The sequence below is a fragment of the Pipistrellus hanaki genome (assembly GCF_964339955.1).
Source record: "Pipistrellus hanaki genome assembly, chromosome: 9".
Lineage (NCBI taxonomy): Eukaryota > Metazoa > Chordata > Mammalia > Chiroptera > Vespertilionidae > Pipistrellus > Pipistrellus hanaki.
Window position 1 is genome coordinate 68,883,499 of NC_140511.1, and position 15,329 is coordinate 68,898,827.

Sequence of the window (15,329 nt, forward strand, 5' to 3'; positions counted from 1 at the left end):
TGTCCGAGAGACCTTGTCTCTTCTGGAGGGATCAGGAAGGCTCCCTACCCCAACCCCACCTTCAAGTGCATAAACTTTAATTGAGAACTAAAGGATGAGTAGAATTAGTGAAAGTCTGGACAAGGGAGACTTCCATAGAGAGAGACCAGCCTGAAGGAACATTCGGTTCAAAGGCCTGAATGAAGGTGCTCTGACCTGAGCACAGTTGGAGGCGGAGAGATCTGAAGGGAAACTGGGGAGGTGAGCAGGGACCAAGTCAGGTGAGTCCTTCCCTGTCTGTAGGTCACATTCAAGATTTGGTCTTGAGGAAAAGGAGAAGGTGCTGAAGGATTTAACAGGGGTGCAACCCAATCCGATGTAAATAGCACTTTGGCTAGAATATGGAGACTAAGAAGAAGACAAGGCTACACCAGTAATTCTATTGATAGCTGAGAAATTTCACGGCTTGGAATCTGGGAAGTATTACTCGGGAAAAAAAGTTGATTTGCAAAATAGGAGGTAGAACTGGCCTTGATGGTGTGTGTGTGTGTGCGTGTGTGTGTGTGTGTGTGTGTGTGTGTGTGAGAGAGAGAGAGAGAGAGAGAGAGAAAGAGAGAGAGAGAGAGAGGGAGAAAGAGAGAGGGAGAGAGAGAGAGAGAGATGCATGTTTCCTTTCTTCACTCTGAACATCTCTAGTTCTTCCAACAATTCCTAATAAAACATGGTTTCAAGTTCCCACTCTGGTTGAATAGCTGATGAAGGAAGAACTACATTCTGATCCCCTGCTTAACACTCTTCCTCCTCATCCTCAAATAAAGCAAACCAAACTCAGTGGTACTTCACTCAAAGTGGAGGTTACTAATAAACTTTACCTTGGGTCACACCCTCACCTACTTCCTTCTTTGCTCTAAGAAAGGTAAGATAGAAATTTCCTAAGGGATTTAAGTCTAGCCAGGGTCATTCCCTGTGATCCACCTTATTCACCAAACCAGTAACAGCTTCTGGGTCCAATATCATCAGAAGGAATGATTTTCCCACCCTTGGGGAGCTAGTTTTGGCAGTGTCCATCTGAAAAGTGATAGTGTATGGTGTCCTGAGATCTTAAAAATTATTAAAGAAATAAAAAAACAAATTGGAGGAAGGATGGCAACTCCAATTACGGCAAATGCTAAAACAAGTGATCTCAAATCAGAAGCAAGCAACACAAGGTCTATTTTAAAACTTGTCCTTGGATTAGTGTGAAGCTCGTTATCCTACATGTGGAGACTGGACTTGTATTTGCCTGCCTCTGGAGTTGTGGCACTTCTTCCTTTTTCATGATTCCTCTAATAACCAATAGCAGCACAACAATTTAATTTGCAAAATCTCTGTGCTTTGAGATGTAAAGCCCTCCAGGCATGAAACGAGAACTGTTTTAGAAGAGTGTGGTTCAATATCTGGATGTTTAATGCCCTCTGAACTCCACCATTTCTGCTCTGAAGGTCATTATCTTAGACTAGAGGCCTATTGCACGAATTCGTGCACCAGAGGGGTCCCTTGGCCTGACCTGCAGGATCGGGCTGAAACCGGCTCTTTGACATCCCCCAAGGGGTCCCAGATTGTGAGAGGGCACAGGCCAGGCCGAGGGACCCCAATGGTACATGACTGGGGCAGGGGAGGGATGAGAGAGGTTGGCCAGCCCGGGAAGGATACGGGAGGGCTCCAAGGCATGTCTGGCCCATCTCGTTCAGTTCCCATTGGCCAGCCCCCATGAGCAAGCTAATCTACCAGTTAGAGCATCTTGCCCCCTTATGGTCAGTGCATGGCACAGTGAGTGTTTGAGCGACCTTAGATATCATGAGCATATTATACTTTGATTGGTTGAATGGCTGACCAGACACTTAGCATATTAGGCTTTTATTATATAGGATTTTAGTCACAGACCATCTGAAATCACAAGGAAAAATCCCCAGCTAGTAGGGCTCTCTTCCAGGTTAAGGCTAATCTATCTGTCATATTGGCCACCTATATAGAATTTCCATACTCCTGGCTCTTCTTACCTTGGCATTTACCTGCTCTGCAGGATTTGAAAGATTTGAAAGCAAAATTGGAAAGCAAGCAACAAGACTTCTAAACATCCCTTAGGTTGCTTCAACTAACAGTATCATGCCTGGTAAAGAGAAAGCCCAGTTAAGTAAGTCACTGAGAGAGAAAAAAAGGAACAAACCTAACTACTGAGTAAGATGAAAAGTGAACTGGAGGGCTTGGTGGCTGGGAGAGAGGACTAAACTGGACTCTATGATTCACCATAAAGGATCTATTGGCAAAAGCATTCGGCTGGCATTTCTCTCCCAGTATTCTTCTGTACCACTCACCACTACTTCGGCTGGTGACAACCTCTAATTCTTTTGGTCAAGATATTTCATTTTTATTATTCTTCTAATGGAATATGACACTTAAGTGATTTTTACAATGATCTGACCTACTCATATAGGATAGGAGCACATGGACCAAGCAATAATCCTGGACCTGAAGGAATGTAAAGCCAGGTCACTCAATGCATAGCACCTAACTTAAAAGATGCTGCGGCCCTACCAGCAAACATCTCCAAATTCCCAGCATGCTTTGCAGCCAGTCAACCCCTATCATGGTTTGGTAAGGAGATAATACTTTGACCAACACTGGTGGTTAGAAGAGGATTTTCTCTTTCTTATATAAACCTTTTTGATGTATTTATTGTGGCTTTAGGCTGCAGACATCCATGCCCTAGTTCCCCTGATGTCCAGCCACCATAAAACCTTGTAAGATTCTAGAGCCAGACCAATTCTCATCTTGTTTTAAGTTACCCCAGGGCTCCAAACAACCATTCCTACTGAAAATGCAGCCCTGGCCGTGGCAACATAACACAGTCAACAAAAGGACAATAGGCACAATTCATCAAAATATACCACAGGACAGATGACAGCAGCATGAAAGAGCACTGAATCCGGGAGGCCACACACAAAACTTCATCAAGGCCAATGCCCTTTTCTCAGTATAAGCAAGACAAACGCATATACTGTAACATACGTATTGCCATGTCCCTCCTGCCACTAGACCTGCCTTTCTGAAAGGTAGATCAGATCACACCTATTTCTCCTTTTCAGCCTCCTGTGGCTCTCCATCGTTTTGAGCACAGCACTCAGCTTTGCTGCATAATCATGTCTTAACTTACTTTTCTGGCCTTCAGGTTAGCTGCCCCACCACTCGCCTCCCGCTGTGAGCCAAACCTTTCATACCTGAACTACCCAACTGTGCTGCAGAGATGGTAACTGCTCAGACGCCTGTCTACAGTACAATAAAAAGGGGCTGTGCTCCAGATGTCATTAACTCCATGACAACTAAATAGTTTTAAATGGTTTTTCCAATAAAGTGCGCATAACTAAGGTACAGGAAAATTCATACTTACATTAAAAATAAAGAATGATTATTTGGCTTAATGAAGAGTGTTTTAAATGGCAAATGCTCTGAGTGTCATAAGTGAGATTTGATTTGCAAAAAAACGAGTTAATATTCAAAAATGTTAAGCATTTATCCAGTTCTGCTTGTGATCCTTCCCAACTACATATATCAAAGGCTAATATGCAAAGCGTCCTCTTAGGAATTCGACCAAGAGGCCAGAAGTTCCATCACTCACTATGATGCACCAGGGGATGGTGTGGAACAAAGAAAGGCTCTGGCTGGCAGCTAGAAGGCCCCAATCAGCCCTGATTGCTGGCCAGGCCTAGGGACACTACCTGTGCATGTATTTTGTGCACCCAGGCCTCTAGTCAACAATATAATAGGAGATGGTATGTTTCATAATTTAGCATTTGCTCCACTATCTCATTTCATGGGAACAAGCATATTTGACAGTGTAAAAAGAGAAAGTGGAAGAGGAAGAATGAAGAGGTGGGAGAAGCATTTTATAATTTGTCAAGGTATTAGGACTGGTGGTTCACTTTTATTTCATCATTATTTTGAACAAACTAAAGGTGCTCTACAGTGCTGTTGGGTTTGAGCTGCTTTCTCCACATTTGCCCCCTGCACTGCTCATTCTTTAAGGAGGGACATGAGGTGACCACCACCACACAGGCTCATCTGTGCTCAGATGCTGCTTGAAGGATGCAGTGTGTGGCCATGTAACACAGCAAGCTGACTGGTTCTCACAGATCAAGGTCTGGACCTTGGCCTTTTATCATTAGTGTTCTGTATACTGCCAACCAAAAACGCATGTTTTGTGAGACCGAGTAGGCCAGGGTTTTTACTATAAGTGTATACACCAGTTCAGTTCAGTTCTGACAAGCAGGAGAAAATACTAACGTGTCTAGTATAAAGTTTTGTATTGTTTATTTGACAGAGGGATTAAAATTACCAGGAGACTAATTTGTATAATAGCTAGTATCAATTCTATAAAATAAAATTTAAACATTCGAACATATTTTTCATCATTAACTCATTATAATATATTATGAAACATATACATAATTTTAACACTCATTTTTTAAAATATGTTTTTCTTTTTAATTGATTTTAGATTTGCTAGTCTTCACTTTAGCATATATTAGCTATGGTGTCTTTGGTCAGCATATACAAGTGACAAGGCTATAATACATGCCTAGCAACTAGAAACTAGAGTTGTTTTTACATGTGGCTAAGAAAAATTGTTCTTTATCATCCCATACTTCCCATACAATACTTTACCACAATATTTAACTCATTAACTTACATGTATCACCAGAAAATATAAAAGGGAAACAATTTACCAATGATGACTTGCATATAGATGAAAACTTTGTAAAAATCAATCTTAAGCCTAAGTTAAATTGTCTGATCCCTGGGCCTACCATAGGGTTGCATATAATAGAGGCATTTAATTAATGTCTCGTTATTAAAAAGCAAAATTATACAGACACCAGTTTGGTATTCAGTTCTTTCTACTTCCTGAAGACATAAGGAAATAGACCACTTTTATCTGGAAAACATATATACATCGAAAGAGGAGTTGACTGAAATGAACAAGCTGATTATTTCAGTGTCCTTAAACAAAAAAGACAAAAAAGGCTGAGAAGCTGCTTACCTTACAAACAGAAAGAATGTTAACAGTTATCATTTTCTTGATGGTCTGCAAAAAAACATATTATTTTATATAGATCATGGAAATGACCACAAAATACACATGTGATCTGAATGATCTGGAGATGCATTGAAAGTTTCCCTGGGGAACAGCAGAGGTCTCGGGAAATGACAGGAGTTGGGATGGAGAGATTTTATTTTACTAGTACTCTCATTGTTATAGTACTTTTCTACCAAAAGCAAGCAATTCATGCTAATCTGAAAAACGCATGGTACCTGTGCAAGTCAAATCTGAAAGCAAAAAGACAAACTTAATCTAAAGTAAATATGAACCATTTGTAATTTCCTCTCTGCTAATATAAAAAGGAGAAATGATTGAAACTAAGGATCTCAACAATTTTTTTTTAATTTTACATAGTCCTTCAATGATACCCTCTTTTAGTCTTTATTAAGAATTATGCATGCATCAAGGATACAGCTTTCATTTTGGTAGAGCTAGTCTACCTGAATCACTAGTATATTGTTGTCTATTAACAACTTTATGATTTTTAAATTAGTGTTCAGAATCCTAATACTTAAAACAAAGCTATTATTATCCCTGGTACTGTACAAATGGCATTATAAATATTTTCTCATTCAACCCCCTTATAAAGTCTATTGTATGGCAAGGGACAAAGTATGGTAGAGATCACCCTCAGAGTAACTCAAGTAACAAGTAGAAGGGCCAAGGATTGAACCTCAGGCAGCTGGACTCCAGGGCTCACAGTCTGAGCCATTTTACCACACTGTCTTCCCAATACTTGCATGCATTCCTTTTGTTATCATAATATACAAAGAAAGACTTACGTTGTCCAAGTCAGGAATGTCCAAAAAGAATTCAGGATACTCATATGCTACTCCCACATTGTTCACTGAAATAAGACAAGATTGTTAGCCTGCTAACATATATATTTCATAGATTTTAAAAAATATATTGGGATTAAAGGTTTCAATAATACTATTTATGGTTGGAGTGACATTTTCCACAACTTTCTATTCAAAAATGTATCCATGTGTGTACAGTTCAAGAGTCTCCTCTGTCATTAAACCTGTTTGTACCTACCACACCCAGCTCCTGACAAAAGAACTTACGTTCACCTTCCAATTTCCATAACCCCTTGGAGTATGCCTATTCTGCCTCTGTAATAGTTATTTGTAGACATTGCTCAACTCCTTTCTAGATCTTACATTTTCAGAGCAGAAAGAGCAGAGAATACTGTAGTAAGGTAAACTGGAAACTTGATTTCCACTTATAACCATTTCAGAAAATGTGTGACTTGGGATAAGTCACATAGGAAAGGCATCTGTTTCTTCAACTCTGAAATGAGAGCTCATTCAGTCATCCAACAAAACCTGAAGGAAAAGTCAGTCTCTGGCATCATGGAGCATACAATTGAGTAGAAAGAGAAAGGCACTACACAAAAAGAATTAAAACAATTATTTCATTACAAAGTACAAAGTGTTATAGGAGTCTATGTCTGGAGCATCTGAGCTTATCTGGGAAGTGAGAGAAGGCTTCTCTGTGAAGGCCAAGAGAGTGGGTCAATTATCTCCAGCAAACCATCCTTGCCTACTAGCCCATAGGCCTTGAAGTCTTGCCTTAGTCTTCCTGTATTCCTACTCCTCAACCACCTACCTAAGATTGGAGCTACAAGACAAGTGAGAAACTATGAATAAGCATATCTAATTAGGTACATGACTATCACTCAGATATCCTTTAGCTTCCTTAGCCCAGAAAAGACAAAGACAAACCCAGAATAAGGAATATTTGCAGGAATCATACAAATAAAATATCTTAGAATTTATTTTAACCAAATACATAGTGAAATGGATTATCTATCTATCTGTCTACCTATCTATCTATCTGTATTTAATCATCATAACAACTACATTACCTCCCTTATACATATTAGAAAACTGAAGTTCACAGCAGTTAAATTACTCACCCAAGATCAGAGAGAAGAAATTCAAACTCAGGAAATTTGACTTCAGAGGCTAGGCCCTTAACCACTACATTAAAGCCCTCATATGCCTTCATCCAGTCTTCAGTTCAGAAAAAAAATATCAGTAATAATTGGAGAATAAATAGAAATCTGATACTGATATTTAATAAAACTGTGAAGTATTACAAGAAAGGTTTCAGTAGCAAAAAGATAATGAAGTTATGATTGTCTTCTAAAGCTCATAAGGAATTGTGCCTGATAAACCTGATAGTAGTAATAGTAACTTTTTCAATAGACTAACAAAATTAGTAGCTCAAAGGAACTCAATAAGAGTTCTATATTTAGCAGTAAGCCAGTCACTTGAGGCTGTGAGTCTCAAGATTCTACTTGCACAATTTGGTCAGCATGGCCTGAACAAGATCGCTGAAACCTGCCTGAAAATCTGAAAGCAAAAGATAATGACAATGTAAACTGTATTTAATTAGGATTCTTACCCATCTGAATAGGCATAGTATCTACACATAATTAATAACAGCAAGTCCAAATCCATTTTTGTTTTATTCAATAGGTTCTCTATCCACCAAGGGTTCTGGGATTCAATTCTATAAAAGAGCTGTTAAAATTAAGCCCAAACTAGTTGCAGGTGGGACTTTATACTCACTGGACTTTGCTTTAACCATCTTCAGAATTAGAAAGGATAAATAACTTATTTACAGCATGATTAAGAGAAACAGCAACACCCAAAATATCTATTAAAGTGCTCCACATAAAATAGTCTTTAAAAAGTCAGGTTAAGATAACAGAATCCTTGCCCTAGATGGTTTGGCTCAGTGGATGGAGCATAGGCCTGTGGGCTGAAGGGTCCCAGGTTCGATCCCAGTCAAGGGCATATGCTCAGGTTGCGGGCTCAATCTCCAGTGGGAGGCATGCAGGAGGCAGCCGATTAATGATTCTTTCTTATTGACATTTCTACCTCTCTCTCCCTCTCCCTTCCTCTTTGAAATCAATAAAAAATGTATTAAAAATAATAATTAAAAAATAAATAGTTTTTTTTTAAAGATAACAGAATCCTTAAAGAAAGAATCTGTCAAATTGTAATATTCATCAGGATTAAAAACAAATTTCCGCCTCATACAGCATACTCCATCTCCCTTCACTTTCCCATATCTAGAAAACTTTCTTTACATTCCTTTCTAGCCCGTGGGAAAATTAATGCTCTACTTCAGTATACTGAAGAAAATTGAGTAGCATAATTATAAATCATTTAAGATCTAGATTGGGTTTGTTTGTTTTTTAAAAAGTCTGAGATTTTGCAAGCAGCACAGTTGACTTTGCAATCTTTGTGACATGTACTATAAGCACAGAGTCCAGCTAAGGAAGCTCACAAATAAATAACTAAACCAGTAGGAAGTGTTATTCTGGTTAAGGCCACACTATTGATAGAAAGCCTTCAGATATGTCTCTGCTAACTGAGCAAAGAAAAGCTATCAAAACTCTCTATTCACACAATGAGAACCTGAACATCTACTTAACACAGCTGTAAAAGAAAACCCAGTCAACATGGAGAACTTCTGCCCAAATAAATAAACAGTATCACGTATAAGGGCTACACTTTCATACTACACACAGGAAAAAAAGATAAAGTGGGAACAGAACTTCAGAACACTGAACCAAATTTTATGAGGGGGAAGTACCTGCCAATGTCAGATTGGCAACAGGTCCCAATGCAGCAGTTTTCAACTAGTGTGCTCAAAGAATTTTTAAAGCATGCAATACCTGACTATTTAGTAAGGGGCACTGGCCTCTTTTCCCTTAAATTGTGAAACACACACACACACACACACACACACACACCAAAAAAAAAAAAAAAAAAAACCATGAAAAATGGCCCTGGCCAGTTCTGCTCAGTGGCTAGAACATTGGTCCAAGGACCAAACCAAAGCCTTGAGGGTTCAATTTCTGGTCAAAGGCATGTACTTGCATTGCAGGCTCGAGTCAGGGCACCTGCAGGAGGCAACCAATCAATTCTCTCACATTGATATTCCTCTCTCTCTCTCTCTCCCTTCCACTCTCTCTAAAAATCAATGGGAGAAAGGGGGGAGGGGGGGGAATATCCTCAGGGGAGTGATAACAGCCAGCACAATAGATGTCTGGTGTGAATGAATTATACCTATTTTTATCAAGTCAACAACAACAAAAAATGTATTCTTGGTGGGCCGCAGAATTTTCGCTAGTTTGTGTGTGCCATGGGGTGAAAAGGTTGAAAGTCGTTGTTCTATACCAGGGAATAGGGCTCTTAAATCTTTTTGTGCTTTATTGGCTGCACTCTTTGTTAGTGAGATATACGATACCCACTTTCTCTCCAGAGAGGCTGTAACCACTCAGAGTGCTATTATTTAAGAATGTAGAGGAAAAACAACTGTTGCTCTCAAATGGTTATTTCTATAAACTGCACAATTGTGAAAATCTCTTGGAAGATGCAAATTGTTTGCAACTTTATTTTATGACATTAGGTGGCAGCAATAACCAAGTGGCTGGAGGAAAGCTTTCAGGGAACTGAAAAAGGAAGAAAACAGGTTTCCTTTAGGATAGGAGTAAAGGATAGAATTATTTCCAGGATAATTTAATTTCATTAAGAATGGGTGCATACAATGCCATTTTAAATATTACAGGATTCATTCTAGGGTTCACCAAACCAAAGAATGCCACAAGTTATTTCTACATTATTCCGATAGTTGAAAACCTTTCAAAATGGAAGCATTTTATGTCTTTTTTTCTTAATCCTCACATGAGTATATTTTTTTCCATTGATTTCTATAAAAAGTGGAAGGGAGGGAGGAGAGAGAAACATCGACATGAGAGAGATATATCGATTGCTTGCCTCCCCCACATGCTCCTTCAGGGGCTGGGGAATCTGAAACCAAGGAAAGTGCCCTTGACCTGGAATCAAACCTGAGACCCTTCAGTCCATAGACCGATGCTCTAACCACTGAGAAGACTAGCCAGGGCAATGGAAGCATTTTAAATTGGCATTAAACAGCTGTTCATTCATGGGGGTTTTTAATCCTACAAGTGAGGCATGAGAGATTTTAAATTTTTTATTCAGGGACCCACAGAACTCTTTTACTAGTGTAACATGTCATGTCTTTCAGAAAACAAAGGATGTCTGTGTAATCTGAGAATTCCAACCACTACTCCAACAATCACCACAGGACCATGAATAGATATAACATCTATCCCATCAGTTTCTCACTGGAGTTCCAATACTGAGAAGAGCTCAATAGAACAGAGGACACAATCAGGGGACAGGGTGAAGACAGATCAAGAACAAGGACGAGGTGAGTGGTTAGAGAAGGAGGTGGCAGGTTCTCCATGACCCCCTCCACAACTCTCAAAAACACCAATAATTAAGAATTGTCTTTTCAAGATACAGAAAATCCAGAGTAATTCTGAATGTTATATAAATATTCTAAATGATATCATGCTGCAGTTTAAAAATCACTTCCACATCTCATACCTAAAAAGGAAAAAAAGCATGCACAAGATTTCTGTTTCTTCTAAATTCATTTACTGCTACTTCTGACCTACTGGATGTTTAGAATCCTTTATCAAAACCGGCTGCTACAGAGATAATGACGTCATTAGAAAATTAGATTTTTGGTAACTGGGTTGGGTATGAGGGAGGAGCAAACAATATAAACTACACAATAAAAATCCATTTGAACAAACACAATAACAACAGATATGAATATACACACATCACTTTCAAGCTGCTGCTTTTTCTAGATTAATCAGAGAGAGAAGAAATTAAGGTGATTTAGAAACACATTGCCTAATGGTTGGGCTTTCTAATATATATTAAATAAGGCAAAGTATTCTCTATTTCCTTCTCATCACATCTAAGTGGAAAACATTCAGTCTATGTTTCAGTTATATTTGTAGTTACATATACTCATTCAGCTCAAACATTAGAGAAAGGAAAAACCTATTAGAGTTCATTAATGAAAATGGATTAGAAAAAGGTGCTGCCACTTCATTATATTTCAAAATAAACCCAAAACATTTAAAATGTAGGCACCAGTAATAGTGTATGTACCCAAAGTGGGGGAACCTCTCCAGTCTTAAAGCTTTTGAGCTAAAAAAAGGTATAGATCTCGGGGTCCAATACACACAGGTTTTAGTCCTGGTTTTACTACTAACAGCTCCTAACAAGAGGATTTTACAAAAAGACAAACAAAACAAAAAAAGCCCTGTTTCCTCATTCTTTCGTTCTCTCTCTCTCTAAAAATGTAGAGAATTAAACAATATCATGCAAAAATATTGAACTCAATCCTGAAACATATTAGTATGTTAATAAACAGAGGAAGAGCTGCTGTTATTTTGCATGGCCGTTTAGTCATACAAGTGTTACTGAATTCCTATTTCGTACCCTAATCCAGGTGCTGGGGAGGCAGCAGGATGGCCAAGGTCGCTGCTTTGACTCTATAGCACCTGCATCCTTCTCAAAGAGCTCTGGGCAATGGCTCCTCAAAATAAATGTTTACACTGATTACATTTATCCTAATTGCTTCTCTGTCGTCTTCATTTCACTCAAGGAGAACTAGTCTTCCAGTCTACAGAGAGGGTGGAAAGTGATGCAAAGAAAACTCCTTTTATGCCTTATTTAACATATTGCGGGAGCTAGCACATATTCATACTCTGGCAGATGATATTTGGAACACCATGTAAAACATTTTGCAAACTTCACAGTTTTCATACACTTGTGAGTAGCAATTTCTAAATAAAAGAGAGTTTACAAGGCTTTAAATTTGCAGTGCCTTTAATCAGAAATTGGAAAATTAAGACTGAGTCAGAAGCAACACGACAGAATGTTTCATTTCCACTGTTTAATTATAAATTGCTATGTGATCCTCATTACAAAACTCAGTTGGATTTGCCATCCATAAACTTTGAAGACGGGATGAGGAAAGGAGGATAACATGAGGTTGGTAGTTAAAACAGAAGCACCTACCAATTTCATGATTTAGCGTTCTATTTACATTTCTGAAATCACAGCTAATTATCCAGTTTTAAGTTAAAGATTCTGCTAAATACCATTAGTGGGTTCTAGTAAGAGGAAATACGTTTGAATTCTAAGCCTTGCTCTCCCTTTAGAAATCTGATCTCATTCCATACATCCAATAGAACTATCCTTAGTCTGATAATGTTGCTGATGAATCTCCTAGTATTGAAATGAAAAATTCCATGTGCCTCTTCTGTTTGCCATGATTGGTTACACCAAGTTGCTACCTCATTCAATACAGAGATCCAGCCATTTACTTGAATCTCCCACTTGGATTTTTCAAATCCCACTTAAGTTTAGCATATCCCAAAGTGAAATCATCATTTTTCTCTAAAGAATTTGCTTCTGATCCAGGATTTTCTGTTGTAGAGAAATAGCACCCAGTTGCTTAAGTCAGAACCTGGAAGTTGCTAATTACGAAATGTATAATTTTAAATTCTGTAAGTCTATTTCTTGTCCATAAAAATGGTCACAGAAATATTAATATCTACCTTGTAGGATTGTGGAGGATTAAAAGAGATTCAGCCGAAACTGGTTTGGCTCAATGGATAGAGCGTCAGCCTGGGGACTGAAAGGTCCCAGGTTCGATTCCGGTCAAGGGCATGTACTTTGGTTGCGGGCACATCCCCAGTAGGGGGTATGCAAGAGGCAGCTGATCGATGATTCTCTCTCATCGATGTTTCTAACTCTCTAACCCTCTTTCTTCCTCTCTGTAAAAATTCAATAAAATATATATATATATATATATATATATATATATATATATATATATATATTTTTTAAGATTCATTAGCATGGTAACTGGCATATTTTAGAAAATGCTTAATGAATGTTGGTAATAATAATTAAAACCAAATAACTATTATTGTTATTTTTTCCAGACAAGACCTCTGAAGAATACCTTCATCAGATCCTGGTTCTGTTTTTTTTGTTTGTTTGTTTTTTTTTTTTAAGATAAACTTTGTTTTAATAAGGTAGAGCACTTTATTGATACTTAGACTGAAATAGTAATAACTTATTTTTCACAATAATTTAAGTACAAATATCTTATACATTTTGTTTTACATTTTTTATTGATTAAGATATGACATATGTGGTCTTATCCTCCCCTTGCCACTTCCAATCCCCCTACCCCCACTCATGCCCTTACCCCCAGGTGTCTGTGTCCATTGGTTAGGCTTATATGCATGCATACAAGCCCTTTGGTTGATCTCTCTCCCTTACCCCACCCTCCCCTACCTTCCCTCTGAGGTTTGAACATCTGATCAATGCTTCTCAATCTCTGGATCTGTTTTTGTTCATCAGTTTCTGTTGTTCATTATAATCCACAAATGAGTGAGATCATGTGATATTTATCTTTTTCTGACTGACATATTTCACTTAGCATAATGCTCTCCAGTTCCATCCATGTTGTTGCAAATGGTAGGAGATCCTTCCTTTTTACAGCAGGGTAGTATTACATTGTTTAGATGTACCAGTTTTTCAATCCACTCATCTGCTGATGGACTCTTGGGCTGTTTCCAAATCTTATCTATTGTAAATTGTGCTGCTATGAACATAGGGGTGCATATATCCTTTCTGATTGGTGTTTCTATTTTCTTGGGAAATATTCCTAGAAGTGGGATTACCGGGCCAATGGGAGTTCCATTTTTAACTTTTTGAGGAAATTCCATACTGTCTTCTACAGTGGCTGCACCAGTTTGCATTCCCACCAGCAGAGCTGGAGGATTCCTTTTTCTCCACATCCTTGCCAGCACTTGTCATTTGTTGATGATAGCCATTCTGACAAGTGTGAGATGGTATCTAGTTGTTTTGATTTGCATCTCTCGGATGATTAGTGACTTTGAGCATGTTTTCATATGTCTCTTGGCCTTCTTTATGTCCTCTTGTGAAAAGTATCTATTTAGGTCCATTGCCCATTTTTTGATTGGGTTAATTATCTTCCTTTTGTTAAATTGTATGAGTTCCCTGTAAATGTTGGAGATAACATTGGCAAATATGTTCTCCTATGCAATGGGCTTTCTTGTTGTTTTTTGGTTCTATTTCTACTTCTTAAACATTTCTCCAGTCATCCAACTCCCATTACCATCATCCTAATATGAAACCATCATCAAATATGTTTCATTGCTGAAATAGACATACTGGTCTCCTTTTATCAATTCTTGTCTGCTTCAACTTGGGAGTCAGAATGATCTCTCTAAAATTCTATTATGATGTCAATTTACTTCTTGAAACCCTACAATGTCTACATTGTCCTTCCAAAAAAGTCCAAAAGCTAATAAACCTGGTTTTGTAAGCCCTTTTGTGATCTGGCCCTGCTTCATCTCCAGACTCCAGCCACTTCAATCTGTGCTCTAGATTTACAGGTCCTCTACCAGTTCCCACAATTGGCCAAGCACATTTTCCTTAGGGGTCTGTACTTTATGTTTTCTGCCCAGAAACCCTTTCCACAGCTCTCCTTCCAGGATTAATCAGCCTTCAGGTCTCAACTTAAACATTACTTTCTCAGACAAAACATCTCAAACACTCTTAGCTTTCTCAGTAACATACTCTCATGGCATGCAACACACTCCCAATTATTTGTTCAATGGCTGACTTCCATGAGAGCAGGAACAATATCAGTTTTATTTACTGCTATATCTCTGCAATTTTACTTGTTGATACCCTCATTTCTCTACAAATCTGTCACCTCTAACTTGTTGAGTTTATCAGTATACGATTGATTGAATGAATCAATCAACAAATAGGAAAGGAGAGCTGCTGTATCATAATTTTTTTGGTCTTGGTCAGATTCCTAGGGTAGATGTTCTAAACTTTTGGAATTTCCAGGGTAACAGGAGTATCTTTGTTATTCCTGGTGGGCCTGTGGATCACACCAGAATTTATACTACCAAGATGATTCAGAATGGGGATTGGTCACGATGAAGAACAACTGTGTAACTAGAGGGTTGGCTGGGGCTCTGAGCCAGCCCAAACTCTGGAAAAGGAAGTGGGGCTGCAAACTGAGGTCAGTCACTGGAGAAATGAGCCATGCCTACAGAATGAAACCCAATAGAGACTCTGGACATTGAAGCTCAGTGGAGCTGTCTGGTTGGTGAGCAATCAATGTATGGGGAGAGTGGGGAGTCCTGACTCCACAAGGAGAGGACCAGCAGCTGTATTCCAAACCCTCTCAGACTTTGCCCCATGTGACTCTTCATTGGACTGGTCTTGATTTGCATCCTTCATACGAA

General features: G+C 38.6%; 1 protein-coding gene across 1 annotated transcript in view; it reads right to left on the minus strand.

Annotated features, from left to right (window-relative positions):
- The window catches only part of HSD17B12 (hydroxysteroid 17-beta dehydrogenase 12), a 117,288-nt gene that overhangs the window by 18,955 nt on the left and 83,004 nt on the right, over positions 1-15,329 (minus strand). The window contains exons 5-6 of the mRNA XM_084894004.1: positions 5,899-5,963; positions 5,057-5,101 (exon numbers count right to left, since the gene is read on the minus strand). Of these exons, the coding sequence (XP_084750130.1) occupies positions 5,057-5,101; positions 5,899-5,963 (110 nt within the window). The remainder of the gene's footprint in view (positions 1-5,056; positions 5,102-5,898; positions 5,964-15,329) is intronic.